General features: G+C 40.0%; 1 protein-coding gene across 3 annotated transcripts in view; it reads left to right on the forward strand.

Moving 5' to 3' along the window:
- ATRN (attractin) overlaps positions 1-24001 on the forward strand; it is a 259935-nt gene that overhangs the window by 73138 nt on the left and 162796 nt on the right. For all 3 annotated transcript variants that reach the window (XM_045019462.1, XM_045019463.1, XM_045019464.1), the window contains exons 4-10: positions 7005-7133; positions 10650-10855; positions 12622-12790; positions 14331-14421; positions 15299-15542; positions 18117-18300; positions 19607-19761. In XM_045019462.1, the coding sequence (XP_044875397.1) occupies positions 7005-7133; positions 10650-10855; positions 12622-12790; positions 14331-14421; positions 15299-15542; positions 18117-18300; positions 19607-19761 (1178 nt within the window). The remainder of the gene's footprint in view (positions 1-7004; positions 7134-10649; positions 10856-12621; positions 12791-14330; positions 14422-15298; positions 15543-18116; positions 18301-19606; positions 19762-24001) is intronic.

Consider the following 24001-nt stretch of genomic DNA (forward strand, 5'->3'; position numbering starts at 1 on the left):
ATTTTCTCATTGTTAAACTTAAAGAATTTCACCCTTGTCTTCAGATATCAAAGATTCTTTTAGCAAACCCAATAATGGGTTAGTATAGGAAGGTAACATTTTCAAGAGTCTAAGCCCTATTTTTCCAGTGACTTAGGCCCTTAGGAGCTAAATCTCTTCTGAAAACTGCACTTAGGCTCTTTTGAAAATTTTGCCTCAGACCTTAGGTGACCTTAGATGATGCAAATTCTTTGTTTGGTAGAGTGATGAGGAGTGAGAGAAAGAGGGAAGTATTTTCTTTGAGTAGAATTTCTGTTTTGAGACATCTTGAAGATTACTCCAGCCAGATATAAGGAAAATAGTTTTTCCAAGAGCCGAGTTGGTTCCTTTAAGCTTTCCTACCTCCATTTTTTTCTACATAGTTAAGATTGGTAGTCCATTGCTGACGATGATGACGATATTATCTGAGTTCTCATCTATGGCTACACACGAGTCCAAAGTTCGAACCCCGATGCACAGAGTCGTCTGTGCTGCGGGCATATGAAGTCTGTATCTATGATGATTGATGATACAGCTCTGTGGTGCCATTCACGTATAGCCTGGAGATGGATTTTCTCGATCCTACTCAAATCTGTTACATGCTGATCTTGTCCAAGACCACCAGAGTCCTATTCTGAGCCATTTGCTCAAATTCTTTGGGATTGATGCCAGCCCACTGGAGACTGCTCTTCAGATTAACTTTGAAGCACTTATACGGATGACCCTTCTTTCTTTTGCCCCAACTCAGCTCCCCATAGAAGATCTGTTTTGGTAGATGGTGGTCTTCCATTCTGATGACTTGTCCGGTCCAGCTGAGTTGTGCTTTTAGTAACATTTCCTCAGTGCTGGTTGTGTTTGCTCTCTCAAGGATCTTAATATTGGTCACTGTCTTGCTAGTGAATTCTCATTATTGAGCAGAGGGAGTGCATCTGAAATTGCTCAAGCTGTTTAATGTGATGTCTATAGAGAGTTCACCTCTCAGTCCATACAGGAGAGATGTTAGAACCACTGCACTGTAGGTCTTCATTTTAGTGGAGAGACGAATGTTGTGTTTGGTTAAGGACTTTTGTTCAGAGTTGGCCAAGGGTCTGGCTGGCTTTACTAATTCTGGAGGAAATTTCCTTATCAAGGGAATTGTCACTCAAGATGGTGCTGCCCAAATACTTAAACTGATCCACATTTTTGAGCTGTGCGCCTTGGATGAAGATGGCTAGCACTGGGGCATTGGAATGAGGTGCTGGTTGGAATAATACCTGTGTCTTCCCAAGACTGATGGTGAGGCCAAAGATGCTTCAGAAAATCTGTCAATGGTGACCTGAAGGTCATCATGTCTATAGGCCATCAAGGCGCAGTCATCTGCAAAAAATACCTGGATAAGAAGTCTCTTCAGCATCTTGGTCTTAGCATTGAGGCTCTGAAGATCAAGGAGGGAGCCATCATGCCGGTACCGGATATATATCTATATCTATATCCCCTGATCCAAGTCCCTTGTGGCATGGCTGAGGACACAGACAAAGAACAAGTTGAATAGCACTGGCGCAAGTATGCAGCCTTGCGTCACTCCATTCGAGATTTAGAACATGTCAGAAAAGTCACCACTGGCAAGCACTTGCTCTGTCATATAGTCATGGAACAGACAGATGATTTGTATGACCCTCTTGGGCAGCCCAGTTTATGTAGAATAGCACATAGATCCTCTCTGACCATATCAAAAGCAGATTGGTAAGAGCAGTGGTAAACTTGCATATAGTCCTATTCACAGCACAAGTGCCCCAAGCTCAGTAGAACAACCTTCAACATAGCAAATCTCAAGCACACCAACGATCAGGTGCAGTTTCAGCAGTTCATTTGATGACCAGCTTTTTTCATGCCTGCCAATCACTGATAACCCAACGGAAAAATGGAACCAGTTCAAACATGTGATAGTTAAGATTATACAAAGACCAAAACAGTATGTATTTTTCATCTATTATGTTAGCAATGTGTTGGTTTTTTTGGCCTTCTAAATTTAAAAATAGATGATGATTTTGCAAATTATTATACTGACTTGTTTGCTGAATGGCCTTATGCATCACATTTCTAAAGATTCTGATTTCACCTTAGTCACTGTTTTGTATACATTCTTATGCCTTTGGAGATCTGTAATTATTTGTTGGGGATAGTGTATTTCATAGATTTTGTTTGTTTTAAATAGCATTTAAGTCCAGAAGGGACCATTAGATTATTCAGTATGATGTCCTGTGTGTGTCAGCCACTAAATTTCACCCAGGTACCCCTATTTTGAGCCCAATGACTTTAGTCAGACTGTAGCTAGACCCCATCTCTCGCAGTGGCCTATCAGTGTTTCAGCAGGAAGAGGAAAAAACCCAGAGTACATCTGGCTAATTGTACAGATGACCAGCAAAAGCCCTGAAGCATGAGATTTGATTATACATAATGATACTGATCTCATTTGTAAAGCACTTTGAGAACTACTTATGAAAAGCGCTAAGATAAGGGTGAGGTGGTATTATTAGTTATTGTCTTAGGACAGAGCTGCAAGTGTTAAGCGCATGCTGAGAGCAATGCAGGCAAGCCTGTAATCCCCATGGTCCATAAAGGCAGGGAATGAGAAGGGGAATTCATATATTCAGATTCCAAGGTCAGAAGGGACCGCTACAACCATGCAGTCTGACACCTTGCTACACTCCATGCTCTGCACATGTAGAATATCTCCCAAAGCGTGATTAAAGCCCATCTTTTAGAAAGATATCTAATCTCTTTTAAAGATTCCAGGCAGTGGTGACCACCACTACTTCTGCGAGTGATGGTCCCTGTGTGTATTCCACTCAAGGTTTGCATGCACTGTGTGCATCTGAGACCAGAAGATTTTTTTAACAACAGTGTGTATTGGTCCATGCCTTCGCCTTTCACCCCCTCATGCTTCAAACTGAGGGCCTAAAGGGTACATGGACTGCCTGCGTCTCTGGTTCCTATCTACTGCTGTTAGATGTAACTTCTCAGTATCCATAGCTTTGCTGGTATTCCTGTTACAAAATCCATTTTTCTTGTAATCAGTTGTTCTCTAATAGATATATTTTTGTTAGAACAGCATTAGAATGGGCCTGGGGACTCTGTCCCCCTCTCTGTCCCCCTTCCTCTTTGGTGTCACGTAATATGCCCAAGATTTCAGGATTCAGGAACTGTGGTGTGACACTTTGTGGGGTTACCCTAGATGTTTGGGGTGAATCACTACCATCAGGCGAAACTCTCCCCAGCAAGTTGTTGGCAACACAAGCACTCCTCTCCAGGCTCCAAAAGCCCCACTCTTTCTCTGTGCAAGCTCTCTATTTACACACTCCACTTGTTACACTTGAGTCCCCAGTTGTTTATATTCTGAACACCAGCAATGTACACTGATCCTCTGCCTCCTGGGAAGCAGTGCTCCCCAGTTCACTGTTTCACCCGAGTTCAATGCTGTCCGTAGCACAAGGCACTTAGACAGGTTTATAGTAAATACAAGTTGCAGTTTAACAGAACGTGAGATAAAGATTCAAATAAAAGCAAGCATGAAGATCTGGAAGCCTGAGGTTACAGGTAAAGAAAAACATAAGATGCAAACTATGGTCTGTACTTATTAAGTTATTTTCCTGTCTAGTAAGTTATTTCTCACCCAATGAGAAGTCCTTGCAGCTCTACCTTTCATAAGACACCTCTGCTGAAAGAGTTTCTCCTCTCTAATGGATAACGCCTTGTGCCATGTCTTCTGTTCTCATACAGTTACAGGCTATTGTCTTGTAGTCCAGGTGGCCCCCTCTTCAGAGAACTCTCCTGAGGTTCATGTGTCTTTGTCAATGCGTAAGTCTCCATGTAGACAGACAATAAGTGAAGTGCTGTCTCCCCAGATGTCCATTGTTCTTAATGTTGAATGTGTTAGCCCTGAGATCCTGCCTCATCTCAGATGACTAGTTTCTCTTCAACAGTTTTCCAACCTAATAGTCTACATTTTACATCTCCCACGAACTATTTCCCATGTAAACATCACTCAGTAATCATGACAATCAGATTTTTAGCGGACTGCACACTACCCTTTTCCACATAATACTGAGAAAATGGTTGGACATAGATGTAATCTAGCCAGCGCATGCCTTTTACAAGTCACCTGCCCAAGGGTCATTCTGGTTAGCAGCTTACATAAGAATGGCCGTACCGGGTCAGACCAAAGGTCCATCTAACCCAGTATCTGTCTACCGACAGTGGCCAATGCCAGGTGCCCCAGAGGGAGTGAACCTAACAGGCAATGATCAAGTGATCTCTCTCCTGCCATCCATCTCCATCCTCTGACAAACAGAGGCTAGGGACACCATTCCTTACCCATCCTGGCTAATAGCCATTTATGGACTTAACCACCATGAATTTATCCAGTTCTCTTTTAAATGCTGTTATAGTCCTAGCCTTCACAACCTCCTCAGGTAAGGAGTTCCACAAGTTCAAACGACACTAGCCTTCATTGCCTTGGGGAATCCCATATCCACTCTCAGGGCAAATCTGCCTCTTCTTTCTCTTCTGAATCCATCAATCCCGAGAGTTCCAGCTCAGGAGATTACTGATGGAATGGTCAATGACACCCTAGTCCAACCCTGGGTCATCAGATTCCATGTCCATCTGTTGCAGGCTACCAAAAGTGCCCCTTTGAGCATGGTTTTACCTGGCTCTGGAATCACAGAGGGCAGAGCTAAGGACTCTAGCAAACAGGAGAAGAGCAAGAATTCTCACAAAAAATGGGAGAAATCCCCTTCCAAATTTTCATCTAGGAAGAAGACCTCTTTCCCCTACACCCTCCAAGTCCGACAATACTCTGCGCCGAAGTATGGGTGTATCAGGAGCTCAAAAGGAGAACGGATCTTGCTCATTGGCACAGGGACCCAAAAATGCACTGAAACAGCCAGCCACTGAAAGGGTGGAACCAGCATCAGTGTGGGTGGGGGAAGGAAGAGAATGAACACCCCTTACACAGAGCTCCATACTCTGGATGTTCATCAGGCCTTGGCTTTCTACCTGCAGAGCACAAAGCCCTTCGGGAAATCTCCTAGACTATTCATCTCCTTTGCTCAATCTCCTCACTGTCTTTGAATGTGCTTTGCTGTGAGCTGGCTGTGACAACCGCCCCCTCAAGGTGAGAGCCCATCCAACCAGAGACCAGGCTACCTCAGTGTTCCTCTTCTTGAGGTCTGTAGAGCAGCAATATGGGTTCTGTGTACCTTAGTAGACATTATGCCCTGGAACAAACTTTTTCAGCAGGCACATCCTTTGGCACAGCAGTCCTGCAATTGTGGTACAGCAGGATTCCTTGCACCTTCCTCCTCAATGAGTACTGCTTAGAAGTCAAGTCAAGTAGAATAATAGGGACCATCACCTGAGGAAAAGAGGTTACTTACCTTACAGTAACTGAAGTTTTTGAGATATGTGGTCCCTAAGTGTATTCCACTACCCACTCTCCTTCCCCTTTTCTTTGGATGTTTTCCTAAGGTGATTTGTGGTAGAGAAGAACTGGAGAAGCACTCATTCTGTGCCATCCCTTATGTCCTCTGTTTCGAGCACAAGGAGGTGATGGGCACAGGTGTGGACCAGTGGACACTTTTAATGAAAAAACTTCTGTCTCAGGTGCCTGGAGCACATGCAGACCTCGAGTGGAATACATATATGGACAATAGATTTTATAACACAAAGAACTCCTATTACACGATACAAAAACAAGAAGACAAGACAAGAACTCCTGTTCTGGCAGGTAACCAGAATTTCCCCATGTAAGCTGTTAGAATGTTTAATTACCCTTATTGCTAGGAAATTGCATCTTATTTTAAGGCTGAACTTCAGCTTTCAGTCATTTAATCCTGTTATGCCTTTTCAGCAAGGTTGAAAGCCCCTGGTATCAGATATCTTTTCCATGTGTACAGTGCAACATAGTGATGAAGTCACCTGTCACTTTTCTCTTCGATAAGCCAAATAAATTGAGCTATTTAACTCTTTCATCATAAGGCTTATTTTCTAGCCCCTGGATCATTTTTGTGGCTCTCCTTGTACATACTGAAGAGTTCAGCATTGTTCTTGACATGTGTAGAACAGAACCGGTCAGGGCACTCCAGTAGCAGTCCTGTCAATGTTGTGTCTACAAAGGCAAAATTGCTTCCCTATTTCTACTTAATTTCCCCCTTTTAATACATCCAAAGATCACACTACAACCTGTTTTTTGCCGCACTATTGCACTGAGAGCTCATGTTGAGATGATTTACAATGATCCCATAGTCTGAGTCACTGCTTTCCAAGACACTCTCATCCTGCATTCTTTATTCCCATTAGTCTGCATTAAAATAGATTTTGTTAGATTCTGACCATATAAAGAGGAGATTCAGATCACTCTGTAATAGTAATCAGACTTCTTTATTTACTATCCCACCAATCTTTGTCATTTGCAAAACCAGCAAAGATTTTATCATCATCTACAGAGTCGATAAAAATGTTAAATAGGTTTGAACCAAGAACTGATCCCTGTTGGAAATGGCCCACTCATTGTTATCTTCCCATTAACAACCACATTTTGAAAATTGTCAATGGTTAGTTTTTAATCCATTTAATTGTGTCCTATTAATTTTATGTAATACAATTTTTTTTAAAATCAGAATGTCATGTGAGACTAAGTTAATTGCTTTGGACAAATCCATGGTATATTTAAGAAGTTAAGGGCTTTATCATTTCCCCCCCACACCCTCTTCTCAAGATGTTTTTAAGGAGTTTCTTCAACAAAACACTAAATCTGATGATATTTCTATAGGGAAGTCTTTGGTTACTATTGTAAATATGTAATACTTCAAAGTGATAAAATTTAAGAAATCGTCTGGCTTGTGTCTTGAATTAAATTTTTTACACGTAGTGCATAGTAGAGTTACTGTAATTGTTATGCTCCCATGACTGTATATTTAACGTCGTACCTTGTCTTTCTTTTTCAGTGGTCTTATTGTTCCTGAGAAGGATGGCAATGAAACAATCCCAGAAGTTGTAGCCACTTCTGGCTATGTCCTACTGCATTTCTTTAGTGATGCTGCCTATAATTTGACAGGGTTTAATATCACCTATAAGTAAGTAATACTTCTTCCAAATGGTTTTGAGGAAATGTAAATGTTGCATATTGAGAGAGCAGTCTAAATGCACTCCAAGGATGGATCAGGAGAGGTATTTCCAGTAAGGCCAGGGAATTATGAATTCCACTGTACAAGGAACTGGCAAGACCATACCTAGACAGCTGTGTACAGTCCTGGGCACCATGTTCAAGAAAGATGAATTCAAATGGGAACAGCTGCAGAGAAGGATTATCGGGGATATGGAGAACCAATCGTATGAGAGAAGGCTAAAAGAGCTTGGCTTGGTCAACATAGTAAAGCAAAAGCTGAGAGGGGCTGTGATTGCTCTCTATAAATACATGGGCCGTGGGGTAACACCAAGGCAGAAAAGATCTATTTAAACTGAAAGACCATGTTGGCACAAGAACAAGTGGGGATAAACTGGTGAGGAATAAATTTTAGGCAGGAAATTAGGTTTCTAAGCATTGGAGAAGTGAGGTTCTGGAACAGCGGTCTAACAGGAGAAGTGGGAGCAAACAACCTAACTAGTTTTAAGACAAAGCTTGATATGTTTATGAATGGGATGACATGATGGCATTGCTTGAGAGAGCAGGGATCTGGGTTTAATTACTCCGGACGTCCTTTCTTGTCCTATGTATCACTTCTCTTCTCTATTTCTCTTGGTACTGACAGCTGCCCTTGAAACATGAAACTGGAAGTTAATTTAAGTTTTAATCCTTCATTACCTTTTCTAAAAAGGTAAATATACTCATGTGAACTTTTTGTAATGCATGGTTTAACACATGAAGTTAATAAATAGCTTATTTGGAAGGCCAAGAGGCAAATTAATCACATAATTTGTGTAAGGTGTCTAATATTTTGTCACTAGCATTAATCTCACATGTGGATTGTAAACTTGGGTAAATGCAACATGAGTAATAGTGACTATTTTTGTACAATCACATGCAATCAATAGAATTTATCCCCTTTATGCATATGACTTCTTAGCCTTTTTCCTTTCTCCTCACATTCCTTTCTCCTCACATTCCTGCATACACACAAGAATTTCCCTCAGGCCACTGGACTAAACCTATCATAAAGAGAAATGTGTGGGGGCATCTCTAAAAAGCTTCAGATCATCTCAGTTCCCATTGGTTACTGGGCTGCCTTAGCAGAGCTACCCCTCTGGGTCTAACGACTATGAATAAACTTCCTCGCTTTCCCTGTTTATATTTTTAAGAAACATTATGCAGAGGTTCTTTGTAAACATTTGCTACAGTATACTTTATGCTCAGTGCTGTTTTTTTTTAATACCTTTAGGCTATTCCCTAATGGGCTAATTATTTTCAGAGTGGTCACTTTAGAGACATAAGTAGAAGATGCTAGTGTACACATGCTGGTAGACATACTCGTAGGTATTGGACATTTAATTGAATCTCTTGCTTTTGTGGGTGTAACAGCCTCTGAATTTTATTTCAGTGTAGTTGTGTATGAGGATTTTGTATGGAGTGGGATTTGTTTTACTGTGGGTGTGAATTGGTGTTCATGTGCAGGAAATTTTAGCTCTTTGTAACATTTAATGTTGGTTGGTTGAAGAAATTCAGTTACAAATGACTGTCTACCACAGGAATATATTAAGGATCCCTGGATGTTAAATGTGGATCAACCCGTAAAATGCATTTGTCATGCGAACCAACTATATTGGGCTGTTTTAAATAGGGGAAAAAAGTCAGAAGGGAGTGGATGGAGTGCTGCTTATTCAGGGGGACATGTTATAGCTATGGCCAAGCTATCCGTGTCTTCCCAGGCTCGCCTTCAACTTCATACATTTTTGTCTGCTAGGGAGCCCTTGGCTTAAATCCGTTGGCCAAGATTTTCAAAACTGGGTGCCTAGTTAAGCACCTAAATAAGTGGTCTGTTTTTTTCCAAAAGGTGCTGAGCATCCAGCAGCTCTTGCTGACTGCAGTGGGAGGTGAGGGTACTCAGCACTTTCCAAAGTCATGCCAAAATGTATTTAGCAGCCTTATTTTAGACATCTAATTTAGAAAATTTTGGTCACTCTGATACCAAAAACCATGATACCATCTACTGGCAGCTGCCAGTACTACATAGTGACAATAACAATGTCAGAACTGAAAAAAGCCAAAGAGAAGTGTGAGTGAAGAAAGCAGGCTGTGACAAAAATATGAGGCCATGTCTGCCTGAGATGTGGACGCATCTGTGGATCCCTCATGAGTTTACATTTGTACAAGATGCACTGAAACAAACAGACTCTCATACATCGACTACGGTGAGAGACTCCAACATAAAAATGCACTGAATAAATTCACTTATGACTAATCTATCTTCCTTTAAAAGAAGGTGGATATGAACTTGCTATATTAAGCTGTATTTTAAAATTTCTCTTAATTCTACGTGCTCAGTCTCATTTCAGATAATTTTCTTTAATTTTTTTTTAAAAAAATCTATTTCGATTTTTGGTTGTTTTGTGTGTTATGGGAGAGAGACTTCCTCCTAATGTGTCCTTAACAGAAAGGATGCAAGGATTTTCTGTTGGTTTTTAAAGTTGGATGTATTAACCAGCTCAGAGTATTATTGCTGGAGTTTGAATTCAAAGTCAAGCTTTGAAATTCACTCTTACCCTTACTATAAAGGAGAGTGAAATCATTTTATTTCATTTAGTCTTGGTGCAGTTGGATTTTGGATAGTGATCCCTATCTTTGATTCATTTTGTTGAATGCAAAGTCAGTGGTTAAAAAAAAATCGGCTGTCCATGATTTGAAAGAATAAGGCCCCTGAATGTGAATCTGTAACAGAGATATTGCTTAAAAATACCGGAGGACTAGTTTTACCACAGTTGATTCCACTTGAGTACTGTGTGCACCACGATCCAAAGGGATGTGTATGGCTGGGTTATTGACGTGCACCCTGCGGTGCATTTGTTAAGTGAGTCCCAGAATAAAGTGTAATTGGGACTAGTTCTGTTGGATAGATCACATTGTTACTACAACGCCCTCATGTGGGCTGATGAAATCCTTTACTGTTGTGGTGTGGGGTGATTTATTTTCATTATAAATAACTGGCATGTATATGGATTGTTTTAGAAGCGTTGCTGTAGATTTAACTTGTTAAGCAGCCAGCTCTTTAAATTGTGTACCAAATCAACAAAACTTTTTGCAAAGGTGGTTCAGAGCTGAAAAGCATAACTTGTCAGTCAGTTACTTTGGGACTCTAAGCAAAGTACCACTTTTTCTGCTGAACACTAAGAACTTAGCAAATCAATAGTGTTTCCTCATCAGCTCACCTAATTTGGGACTCAGTTACAGAAATTGCTCTTAATGTTACTACTTAAAATATTAGCTAGACCAAAAACAAGTATAGACTCATAACTCCATATCTTATCTCAGCATAGATATGTAGAACAGACATTTATACCTTTGTATTAACATTGTTCAGCACCTCTTTGTGCAATAAGATGCGTGGCTTGGTAGTCAATTGAGCTGCTGACTAACATTGTTTTCCCCGTGTTTGCAGTTTCGACATGTGTCCCAATAATTGTTCTGGCCGAGGAGAGTGCAAACACAGTAACGGCAGTAACACTGTTCAATGTGAATGTTCTGAACACTGGAAAGGAGAGGCGTGTGATATTCCTTATTGCACAGAGGATTGTGGATATCCTGCAAGAGGTCAGTGCAACATGAATGGGACCAAAGGATGCTCGTGCAATTCAGGCTGGCAAGGTAAGTGCCCTGATAGGTTTTTTGCTGAGAGGGGGATGCTTTTGCTTGTGTAACATTTGCAGTTAAATCAGGATTGCTTGCTGCAGAGATTATAGTGCACGGGTGGGCAAACTTTTTGGCCTGAGGGCCACATGTGGGTATAGAAATTGTATTTGGGCGGGGGTAAGAGGGAGACTATGAATGCTCATGAAACTGGGGGTTGTTGTGTGGGAGGGGGTGAGGGCTCCGGCTGAGGGTGTGGGCTCTGGGGTGGAAATGAGGGATTGGGGGTGCAGGAGGGTGCTCCGGCCTGGGACCGAGGGGTTTGGAAGGCAGTAGGGGGATCAGGGCTGGGGCTGGGAGTGGGGGTGTGGGAGGAGGTCAGGGATGCAGGCTCTGGGTGGCACTTACTTTAAGTAGCTCCCGGAAGCACCGGAATGTTCCCCCTCACTCCCGTCTCCTACTTGCAGCCAGGTGGCTCTGCGTGCTACTCGGTCTGCAGGCACCACCCCTGCAGCTCCTATTGGCCATCGTTCCCGGCCAATGGGAGCTGTGGGGGCACTGCTTGGGTGGGGACAGCGCGCAGAGCCTCCTAGCTGCCCCTACACGTAGAAGCCAGAAGGGAGCCAGAAGAAGCTCCCTGGCTGGAGCTCGAGGGCCAGATTAAAACGTCTGAAGGGCTGGATACAGCCCTTGGGCTGTAGTTTGTCCACCCCTGTTATAGTGTCTGGCAGATGTTTTCACTCAGCAGACATTCTGATTCCATTCTTCTCCCAGCTGTACCTTTCTGACCTGCATGCATCAGAGCCTTGGTCCTCCTTTCTCAAACATAAGCATGTATCTCTTAAAAAAAAATAAAAAAAAATCTGCTTACCGTCCATTTGAGCAAGTGAATATGGATCTTAGAAGACATATAAGGATGTACGATTGTATCTGAAGGCAAAGTTGAGCCTTCAGGTAGGATTTAACTTGTCTCAAAAATAAATGAAACATGTATGTTTCTAATTCTGTTCAGGTACTGCCACACTGAAGTGTGGTGATTTGCTCCATTTTTAATTTAAAAACCTCTATAATTTCACCTCTTGGAATTTTCAGTTTCTCACATAAAATTGATTTTCTTTGTATAAGTATATTTTAAGTGCAAAAATTAGTCAGTCACATTAAAAAAAAAAATCCCCAAATACTTTAAGAAGTGAATGTGTATAGTACTGAAATATAGTCACCTCTAGGGTTAAGCACAGCAGCTGTTTGACAGCACATAGCAACACTGCAAATTAGTTTAGCGAAGGAATTGTGACTAGTATATTAGCAGAAACTTTAGAAGGAATTTAGATGAGCAAAATTAAATTACCCAAATCTAGGGCACCAGGGATATATCCAAATTTACCAGAGCATCAAAGATAACAGTTCTACTCCTGGGGGGAAAAACCCATGGAATGTTTAATGGCCACGGGTAATTAGGACCCAGATCTTATGTACACTGCATCTTACGTACACCATGACTCCAAATAATGTGTTAGAGGACTGGTTGAGTACTGACAGAGAGGGAAGCTTTCTCTTTACTGAATTCCCAACTTCAGGAATCTTAGTAGTGTTTTTGTGGTCTGCCATACAAGTATTGGGCTTAGGTTGTGAAATCTGCAATGAAACTGCCACCCAATATGGCACAGCTACAAGCTGCGTCCTTACTTTCCTACTTTGAAGCTTTATTTTATCCATAAATGGTCCCTTACATGTATGTTTGTAACAGTGTTTCTCAACATTTTAAACTTATATTTCATTAAAAGGTCCTGGCTGTGCAGTCCCTGTACCAGCTAATCAGTCATTCTGGACTCGTGAAGAATACTCTAGTCCGAAGCTTCCCAGAGCGTCTCACAAAGCTGTTGTCAATGGCAATGTAATGTGGGTTGTTGGAGGCTACATGTTCAATCATACCGATTCCCATATGATTTTAGCGTGAGTAAACTCAAATACCTTGATATCATTTTTGCTTTTCCAAGTACAAGATATTATTAGATGTCAAGAATTAATTTTAGAAAACATCATCCTGCAAACTGTGTCCAGACCTATGCCCTACCCAAAGCTAGGATTTGTCAGCATGAGTTTACTAATGTTTGATGGGAGCTAGTTTTGAAAAAACTTCATACAGAGTCGTGGGGTTCAGTAACTGCTGACCTACTCCATCCTTCCTGCAACACTATCCTGTCTCACTATTATTATTTTCTGTATATTCATTCATAAGCCCTACAAGTTCTGTCTTGCCTCACCTTCAGTGAGGCTGAGTCTACATCCTCTCAGAGACCATCTGAATTAACTCATTCTAATAAAACAGTTTCTGCTGTTTAACCTGCAGGATTTCAGGTTGTGAGTGCTTAATGAAGCTCTATGGGCTATTGAAATGGATATTTGAACTTAGAAAGAGAGGAACCATATCCCAGTGGATAGGGCACCAGACTGAGATTTGGCTATGCTGGATCTATTCTTGTCACCAGGCCAATTCAAAACGGCCTCACTGTATGACTTTGAGCAAGTCATTTAAACTCTGTTCCCTCATCTGTAAAATGAGGATGACACCCGCTGTTGTGAAGAATATTGTTATATCATTTATACAATTATCATTAAGGGTACACTAATATTCTCTGTGGAAAGCTTTTAAACCACCTCTTGACCCAGATAGTGTTACAAACTAAAAGATATAGGGCCTAATTCTGCCCTAAAATGCATACATATAGCTTCTGTCAGCTTCAGTGAGAGTCATGCATTCAAAATTTGGGACAGTGTTTGATCCATAAGTAGCAGTTTCTCTAAGCCATACTTGAAGGTTATTTGAAAGTTCGTATATCATTGCCAGGCAGTCCTTCCTCATTTTCACTAGCTACTTTTTCAAAGTCTTGCCTTGTTTTTTCATCTCACTAAGCACATGCGGATAGATGTCATTAAAGATTTATCTTAAAGCTGATTTTTTCTTTACATAAATGTAAGCATTGCAAACATAGCTGCTTCCCTAGATGTAAAGCCAATGAACTTTTTTTTGGATGGGGTCTTTCTCGTTGATTTCCTGTGCCAAATTAAGTTTAGAGAGAGTTTTTATGGTTGAATGATGAAAGTGTAATTAAAAAATACTATGCTATGAATACTGACTGTTTCCTGTAGGAATGTTAGAATTTACCTTGAGCTTTTGTAGAACCTATTTTTGACACACCTTTGGGCAGATCCTCAGTTGATATAAATTGGCATAGCTCCGTTGTGAATGTTGTCACTCTTGGTTTTGCATAGGGAAGTGCAACACTAAGTATGGTAAAGAAACAAAAGTATATTTGTTTAAAGTATACTGCTTCAGTTTAACTTTTATCCATAAAAGATTTTTTTTATATATAATTTGTAACGATGTGTCTTCACACTTTTTATTAATATATCTTTCCTAACAAATCCTGAGAAGGACAGGTAAATTTACATATAAATTACACAGAAGAATCATAAATTCTCATTTATACAGGTATGACCTTGTTTCTGAGGAGTGGCTTCCACTGAACAGCATTGTGAACTCTGTAGAGATCAGATATGGTCATTCATTGGCGTTACATGAGGTAGGTAGATTTATTAGTGCTAATTAATTCTTGCTTTCAGTTGTTTTAGTTCTGTGTATATAATGGCTTGGGAGAAGCATTGCTTACCTAGCTGAATGGCAAGGGCAGCCCAAGGGATAAAAGAAAAGAAAACCTTAAGGCAATCCTACTAGACAGTTAAAAATTTAGTGGCATATACATTGTGTTGGAATTTTTTTGAATACAAATACACAAAGAATACGGCTTGATGTGTCATTTGTATATTAACATAATTTCAGACTTCGTCATCTTTTGATAGATCCTAACTGCTTAAATAATTTGAGGCTCTTCACTTGCTTAGTAGTCATAGACTTTTAAAATCACATACTTTTCATTTTTATATTTCTTGAGGTAGGGAGGATAGCATAGGGAATTTACTTTTTCCTCCCTAAGTATGTTGTGCATCAGAGAACATAATTTGAATAAGACCAGGAGGAGATGGACAGATGTTGCCCTAGATTTGCATTGCCCTTGTTAAACTCTACCATAACTCCTTAATAGTTAACAAGAAAAAGGTACACTTATTGTAATGCTTTTCTAGAGTGAGACTGAGGAGGATTCAAATAGTTTTTTATTTACCTTCTACTAAAAAGGAAAAATAATGAGAAATAATTTTTCTTAATTTTTGTTTAACATCAGTGAAATGGTTGGATCTTCCATCGATGTTTAGGAGACTTTCATTTAATTTTCCATTAGCATTAGCAGGAATTATTAGTATAAATCTTCTATACATTGCAAAATATGTGGTGGACATTTGTTGGGGAACTATAAACCATAGCAGTTGGTTTCTTTTGTATGTGTGGTGTGTTAATGCCAAAAAGGCTGACCATTTCTTTATTAAACCAACTTTTTTTTCCAGAATAAAATCTATATGTATGGAGGAAAAATAGATGCAATGGGGAATGTGACCAATCAACTCTGGGTATTCCATATACACAATGAGTCATGGGTTCAAGTGATCCCAAAAGCCAAGGAGCAGTATGCAGTTGTTGGCCACTCAGCACACATCGTCACTCTGGGAGATGGCAGTGCTGTTATGCTCGTCATCTTTGGGCACTGCCCTCTGTATGGTTATATCAGCAATGTGCAGGAATATAACCTTGGTAGGTACAATCTTGCCACTTGCTTGTATTTCAGTGTTCAGTTTGCAACCATTAACCAGATCCCGGCAAAAACAGTATATTGAACTTATTGATGTTCAAGTTCCTCCCTTTTTTTCTACAGTATATTTTTTAGAACTTGAATCTAATGTCTTGTACAAAATGCTTGAATATCTGTACAGGGACTAGAAAGGCATGTACTCCTTGTGGCTATCCAGGATATATGACAGGATTGCAATGAATGATGAGGCAAGTCTAACTGATTATGAAGTAACTTTGAGTTTTGTTGAAAGCATTCTAAAAATACACAGCAAAGTAGATACGTAACTAAAATTCCAGGAATGCCACACTCTCTTGCAAGGCTTGTGGAGAGCCTTTTTGGACTGTGGGAAGTGTTGGTGTCTCCCCACCACGGTGTCTCCCTACCATGCCTGCAGAATGAAACCTCAAACTCTCCATGGTTTTTTCTTGAAGTTTAGAAAGCTACAAACTCTGTTTTGTAGCAGCTTTCATTATGCATGGTATGTGAATAATTGAGTCAGATTCATTATGAAATGAATTTAAAACAATTCTGTTCTTGTGAGTGGGATGCCTTTCTTCTTGTGTATATATTGCTGCATTCAGTACCTAGAGCCCAGGTAAAATGCTATGTAGCATCATCCTCTTTGGGGGTGACTGGATTCACATTTCATGTATTGTATTTCACACATATGCATACGTTCACCAAAAGCTATTTGTATCTCAGAAGTTCATCAGCTTTTAGAGATGTTCAGATATAAAAGTTAGACTGTAAGCTCTCCCAGATGGTAGCTGTGTCTTGCCGTATTTATGTACAATGTCCAAGACAGTAAAGCACTGATCTCAATTGGTGCCTATAAGTATCAGCGTACTATAAACAGCAAATCATAATTTTTGCAGTATATTATTGTTTTGTACATTGTATTCATATATGTTAGCTCTTCCAGTTCATTTTCATAAATAACTTTTTAACTTCCTTAGTTCATTGCAATTTTATCTCGATTTTTAAGGCAGTAGTACCCAGCGTTTGGTGGGGCCAAATTTTGTAGTTAGCCGCTGCTGAGTTTTTCAGTAGTCCTCCTTTAAATCTCTAATGTCACAGTCCTGGAATTAGTTTGACTTTTTGATTTACCTGGAGAACTTTTTTGTTTAATCTAGGCATGCAGTGCCATTAGGTGACATGCTGGGATGTAGTTACTGTATCTGAAATAGCTGGTGATAGGAATTTGTGACTTTCTTAAGAAGCGAGCAAAAGGAAACAAGATTTCTAGACTGCCATGTTGAATGGTGGCATCAGAAGCTATGGCAAATATGGATAACAAAATCTCCCTCGTGGGTCATTCAAATTATCTGTATTACTTTGGCAAAAATTCTATACCGCTGATTGTTGCCTAGTATTAAAGCTGGGAAGAGGCATTTTTCCCCCTGTGCCACCCTCTCCTTTAAATAAAAACAGTCCAAAACTTATTTTGGTATCTAGGAAACACGTAGTTGTTGTTCACGTATCAGGAGACTGTGACCCAATCTGTTGTCAAACAGAGGCAATGATTGTGATAGAAACAAATCAAGAGACAATCTTGGTTCGTTAGGGGAGTCTCCTTCATCCTCAGTTTTATATTTCCTGCATGGAAAAATGCCTTTGGGGAGATAGACTTGTATTCAGAGCTAGAGTCTGCTGCTTTAAGAAATTATGGTGTGGGAACTCGGATATGGTTTTCTTCTTAGTTCTTAAAGACACCAACGTGCGTAAGTTTCCAAAGGCTACACCATTCATTTCCTTTAATTTTTGGGAAGAAGTTCCTTGCATATCAGTCAGACCTCTGAAGTTACTTTGTTTCTTCCCATATTTGCCTGTCTTGGTAAGTCTGCGTGGCATTTCATTCAGAGCCTCTCAGCATTGCTCCCTAATTGGGGGGGAAAAAAAAAGTTTTGGTATTTAGTTGGGTAAAATGTTTCTCTCAGGCTGATGATATTACTTCATTATGCTCCCAAGCCCTGCCATTCAAGGGAGTGAGGGACCAGGGCCATCAATCACACCTGGGTTCTCAAGCATGGCTATGAAGAACACAATAGTTAGGCCACCATTCTTTTAAAAAAATCTATCCCAGTGAGTTTGGCCTCTGTGCTTTCTTGCCTTAAATCTATAGAAGAGTGCTTTTGGATATCAAAACAAATCAAGTAACTTTACTGGTGATTTGATGTCACCGAAATGTGACAGATAATTTTAATGCTTCTTATTTCACTCTCTTGGCTTGTCTTTGAAGTTTAATGAATGACTGGAGGAGGAGAATGCCTGTGGTCTAATTAAAAGAATCTGACAGCACAGTACCTCTTGGCAACTAACTTACCCACTGAGTAGGCACTTTTTTTTTCTTTGAAGAGTAACTCAGACTGCCTCTTAAACAGTAAAAGACAGAGAGAGGCTGTAGCTATGGAGTATGCAGTGCTAGTGGTTTTGAGTTAAGGGAGAGTCTATTTCCTAGCTAAATCTATTGACCTGTTTTCAGTGCTTATACATTACATGTCTTTTGTCACATACAAGTTTCTTTCTCTCCTTAGCGACAAATACATGGAATATTTTACAAACAAGTGGAGCCTTGGTGCAGGGAGGGTATGGTCATAGCAGTGTTTACGATCCAAACACCAAATCAATCTATATCCATGGAGGTTACAAAGCGTTCAGTGCTAACAAGTATAGACTAGCAGATGACTTATACAAATATGAAGTTGATACACGGATGTGGTAAGTATCTTTTCATCTTCTGACCTCATCTGAATGTAATGTATTAGAGTACTGGATGTTTGCAAAATGATGAAGTATTATCTGGTTAATTAAACTGAAGGTAGAATACTACTGTTTTCTGTGACTTGGGTTTCAGGCTGTGAGCCCACTCCTGTCTGCCCAGCTAGAAGTTTAGGCTTCCAGTTGCTCCCTTTTCAGGACTGGTAGTACATCCCATAAGATCTCCTAAACTGCCTTCTGACAGCCCATTTTTTCTTAGCACTTCCCTCCCCTTCAAGGGGAATGGTGCTTCAAAAGCCCACCCATGCTTTTGGCTGGTTGCTCAACAGGCTTTTGCATTCCGGCCTCCGTCCAGGAACAGAGCAGTGCTCAGGACCTCCTTCCATACAGGAAGCACCACAGCACTCAGCTCTCTATTCCAAATCAGAGCAGGTCATTGGGCTGCATTGTTGAGTACTTTGTTGTAGAAATGTGACTTAAAGGTAGGGAAAATCTTTCCCTCCACATGTACTACAGTCACAGTGTTGATGTACAGCAGCATCCCAGCTACAACAACTTTGCTGGTTCTGGTGGCATGAACCCACAGAGCCAGGAAACTGATATTCAGTCAGCTATACATTCCGCCCCAAACCTTTTAAGGCCTTACTCTCTCAAAACATTGGGGAAATCGCAGAAGAGAGTGCTCTGTTTAGCTCTCAGTACTGTTAATCGTGTTGATTTGATGCAAGGTCAGTGGCTAATATAATTAATGCTGTCCATGATTTAATCATGGATGAGGCATCCAGTTTTACATGTATTAATCTGCAGGGCTATATTACTAGTTCAGAAGTTTTAGTCAAGATATTTGGCTTAGGTTGAGGAGGGACAGCATCCAATTTAAATAATGACCCTTTTGGGTTGGTTTAGGGTTTTGTAACCACCAGGACAATCATGAAATTCTCCCAGGTAGTTTCTGGCTCAACGGCTGTTGCTGGCCATATGCTAAATATTGATTTTTGGTGAAGACTGGAGGTGGCAGATGGGTGTATTACATCCTTGTCCAGGACAAGATGTTTCAGTAGAATGCCACTGATGAATATGACCCAAGAATCGGGGGGAGGGAGGGTAGTTGAGAAGAGGAAATCAAATTATAGGAGGCAAGGAGCAGACTGGAAAGAAAAGGCCATTGCATATTATATTAGAAAAATAATTAAGTGGATTGCCACCACAAATGTCTCTCCAAAGTGGGTTTGGAAATTACTTTGTCTTTTTCAGGTGGCGGTTAGTTTCTTTAAAAAAAAGTTTTGTTTTTTTTTCATTTCTGAAGGACAATTCTTAAAGATAGTAGATTTTTCCGCTATTTGCACACTGCTGTGATAATGAGTGGAACCATGCTGGTGTTTGGAGGAAATACACACAATGACACATCAATGAGCCATGGTGCTAAGTGCTTTTCTTCAGATTTTATGGCATATGATCTTGGTAAGTTCCCAAGCAAAAACCTTTCCTTGGAGATGAAAAGAGAAAACTGTCTTTAAAAAGACTAATTTAAATGCTGTGTATATGATACCAAATTCTGTTGTAAGAATACTGCAGGAGAATGTATAAGCAGGAAAGACCGACTTAACTTGGTTTACTACACATTTCAAAACAATTGAACTGGATACTAGCAGTGCAGCAACTTTGTAGGCGAGTACAGCAACAGTTATATAGTCAGTAGGAGCTTGCATACAACCTTGAATATTAAAACCCCATTTTTGAGTAGGAGATATGTGGTTTGAAATAAGTTGTTTTTGTTTACTCATTTTGGAACGTGTTTGGGGATGTTGAGCTTGGGTAAACAACACACACTAGTATAAGGAATGTAGTTTTAACATCTCATCCAGCGAACTAATCTGACATCTCATAGGCTCTCTGTATTTGTGATGTAACAGAAACATAGTATGTCGTGACAAATACAAACACTGGATGCTGCTAGAGCTTGCCATGTAGTCAACATTCTTTAGTTAGTTGAGCTTAGGTCTAGGAGCAGGGTCTCCTGAAAATAAAGCATCACAACAAGATAAATCTTGTTTGATTAATGTGTACACTCCATATGTCTCTGCAAGTGCTATTGAGTAACCAAGCCAAAGGACTGGGTTTTATTTCAAAGGATTAGATGTTGGTGACTTTGTGTAGCCAGAAGAGGGCAGCATTTATTTGCAAATACCTAGTCCAGAAACTATGCTCAATAAAAATGAGGTGAAATTATTTAAAAAGAGAAAATACATGCATTTCCAGCTAATTGAAATTTGAGGAGAAAGCACCATACGGAATTCAAATCGCTGTATCTTAGGGTATATGTACACTGCAATTAAACACCTGCACCTGGCCTGTGCCAACTGGCTCGGGCTAAGGGGGTGTTTAATTGAGGTGTACATATTCGGGCTGGAGCCTGGGCTCTAGGACCCTATAGAGTGGGAAGGTCGTAGAGCTTGGGCAGCAGCCCAAGCCCGAACATCTGCATTGCAGTTAAACAGCCCTTTATCCCAAGCCCCATGAGCCAGAGTCAGCTGACACAGGCCAGCTGTGGGTTTTTAATTGCAGTGTAGACATACCCTTAGGTATTAAATACAGCAAAAGATAGATCTCACCTACTGAAATTCCCTGAAGTAAAGAATCCCTTCCTGGTTCTCTGCAATAAGGTTAATATTCTGAATTTTGACTTCTTGATTTAAGCAAGTTTTTAAACTATTTATCATTTTAAAAGGTCAACATAAAAATCATTTACAGTAAGGCCATGAATACAATTACTCTCCCTCCCCCACCCAAAAGAGGAAAAAAATAAATCTCTAATGTTTGCCCTATCAAACTCAGTTATGATACCAATTACTGAGTAAAGCTGTATATTTTGACAGCACATATATTCTGTTTGGATAATCAATACATTGTAAATCTAAGGTTGGAAGAAGAGAATTCTTAGTAATTTCTAACCCATTAGTTTCTTCTGTTAAAGATTGAGAAAGGAGCTTAGAAAGCAAAACATTCCAAGTCTCCTAATAATCTAGAAAAATATATTTGTTGGCCTCTCATAACTCACAACTTGCTGGATATAAATTGCAAATTATGCTCCAATTTTGCTGAAGTCTTCCGTTACAAACTTGAACCATGTGTGCTAGTCTTATGAATGATGTCAGGAAAGGTTACATCCTGTAACAATTGAGTAGATAACTTAAAAAAAAAATCAATTTTGAAATAACCATTTGCTAGAGCATTAAATGCAGCTAGTAGAATCCTATCTATTTCTCTTCTCACCACACCTTCTTGTCTAGGTATTGCACAAGGAGAATGTAAATCAATGACTCTCTGTGGAAGGGTAGTTCCAGATCAAATGTCTTACCCCATAGTTCCTCAAATAACTTCCCTAAAGAAATAATAGGGTTATTTCTCACTGCACCCTCTTGTAAGTCGATTTGCACACCTGTTGGAGGATGTGGATTTATTTTCCAGTTGCTTCAACCTGTGATGCAACATGGCATTACCTTATATTAAAGACTTTGTCAACAGTCTGGAGCTCTTTAGATTTTCTTCCCTAATAACATACTGACTTTTCTCTATTAATTGCATAGAGATTTCCAGTTTCTCAACCTTATGAAACATGTTAACTAATTGTAGATCAGTTAAACTTCAGTGTCTTCCTCTTCTGATGCTGAAGAAGCCACACTATGAGAGAGGCTCTACCTACACCAGCTGGGATAAAAAGTGTGCAGTCTTTTGGCCATTAGCCTCCACGGCATTCCCTTTTACTTGGCCCAACATATAGCACTTCAATTAACCAAACTTTTTCTGCTTTTGTTCCTTTGGCTGATTAGTGGATTCTGTGTTTCTTGTGTGATTTCTTCACAGTGCCTAAAGAAAGAAATTATATGAGAAACCAAAGTAAATAAGCAGCACTCAAAAATGTAGTTTATTATCCAATAAGTTCTCGGAATGTATTGGAGGCAATTTTTTATTTCAGAAGATGGAAACAGTTACTAGGGGAGAGGCTGTTCTAGATTTGATTTTGACAAATAGGGAGGAACCAGTAGAGAATTTGAAAGTGTAAGGCAGCCTGGGTGAAAGTGATCATGAAATTATAGAGTTCATGATTCTAAGGAATGGTAGGAGGGAGAACAGCAAAATAAAGACCATGGATTTCAAGAAGGCAGACTTGAGCAAATTCAGGGAGTTGGTAGGTAAGATCCCATGAAAAGCAAGTCTAAGAGAAAAACTATAGAAGACAGTTGGCCGTTTTTGAAAGAGACATTATTAAGGGCGCAAGAGGAAACTATCCCACTGCGTAGGAAAGAGAGGAAGTATGGCAAGAGATCACCCTGGCTTAACCAGCAGATCTTCAGTGATCTAAAAATCAAAAAAGAGTCCTACAAAAAGTGGAAACGAGGTCAAATTACAAAGGATGAATATAAACAAATAACCACAAGTATGGAGGGACAAAATTAGAAAGGCCAAGGCACAAAACGAGATCAAACTAGGTAGAAACATAAAGGGTAACAAGAAAACATTTTACAAATACATTAGAAGCAAGAGGAAGACCAAGGACAGGGTAGGCCCGTTTCTCAATGGGGAGGGAAAAATAATAACAGAAAATGTGGAAATGGCAAAGGTGCTTAATGACTTCTTTGTTTCGGTTTTCACCAAGAAGGTTGGTGGTGATTGGATGTCTAACATAGTGAATGCCAGTGAAAATGAGGTAGGATCAGAAGAGACTAAAATAGGGAAAGAACAATTAAAAATTACTTGGACAAATTAGATGTCTTCAAGTCACCAGGGCCTGACGAAATGCATCCTAGAATACTCAAGGAGCTGACTGAGGAGATATCTGAGCCATTAGCAATTATCTTTGAGAAGTCATGGAAGACGGGAGTGATTCCAGAAGACTGGAAAGGGCAAATATAGTGCCCATCTATAAAAAGGGAAATAAGGACAACCCAGGGAATTACAGACCAGTCAGCTTAACTTCTGTACCCAGAAAGATAATGGAGCAAATAATTAAGCAAACAATTTGCAAACAGCTAGAAGATAATAAGGTGATAAATAACAGTCAGTATGTTTTTGTCAAGAACAAATAGTGTCAAACCAACCTGATAGCGTTCTTTGACAGGATAACAAGCCTTGTGGATAGGAGAGAAGCGGTACATGTGGTATATCTTGATTTTAGTAAGGCTTTTGATACTGTCCAGCATGACCTTCTCATAAATAAACTAGGGAAATGCAACCTAGATGGAGCTACTATAAGGTGGGTGCAAAACCGGTTTGAAAACCATTCCCAGAGAGTCGTTATCAGTGGTTCAGAGTCATGCTGGAAGGGCATAATGAGTGGGGTCCCACAGGGATCAGTTCTGGGTCCAGTTCTGTTCAATATCTTCATCAATGATTTAGATAATGGCATAGAGAGTACACTTATAAAGTTTGCTGACAGTACCAATCGGGGAGGGGTTGCAAGTGCTTTGGAGGATAGGATTAAAATTCAAAATGAACTGGACAAACTGGAGAAATGATCTGAAGTAAACAGGATGAAATTCAATAAGGACAAATGCTAAGTACTCCACTTAGGAAGGAACAATCAGTTGCACACATACAAAATGGGAAATGACTGCCTAGGAAGGAGCACTGCAGAAAGGGATCTGGGGGTCATAGTGGACCACAAGTGAAATATGAGTCAACAGTGAGATGCTGTTGCAAA

The sequence above is a fragment of the Mauremys mutica genome, chromosome 5 (assembly GCF_020497125.1).
Source record: "Mauremys mutica isolate MM-2020 ecotype Southern chromosome 5, ASM2049712v1, whole genome shotgun sequence".
NCBI lineage: Eukaryota > Metazoa > Chordata > Testudines > Geoemydidae > Mauremys > Mauremys mutica.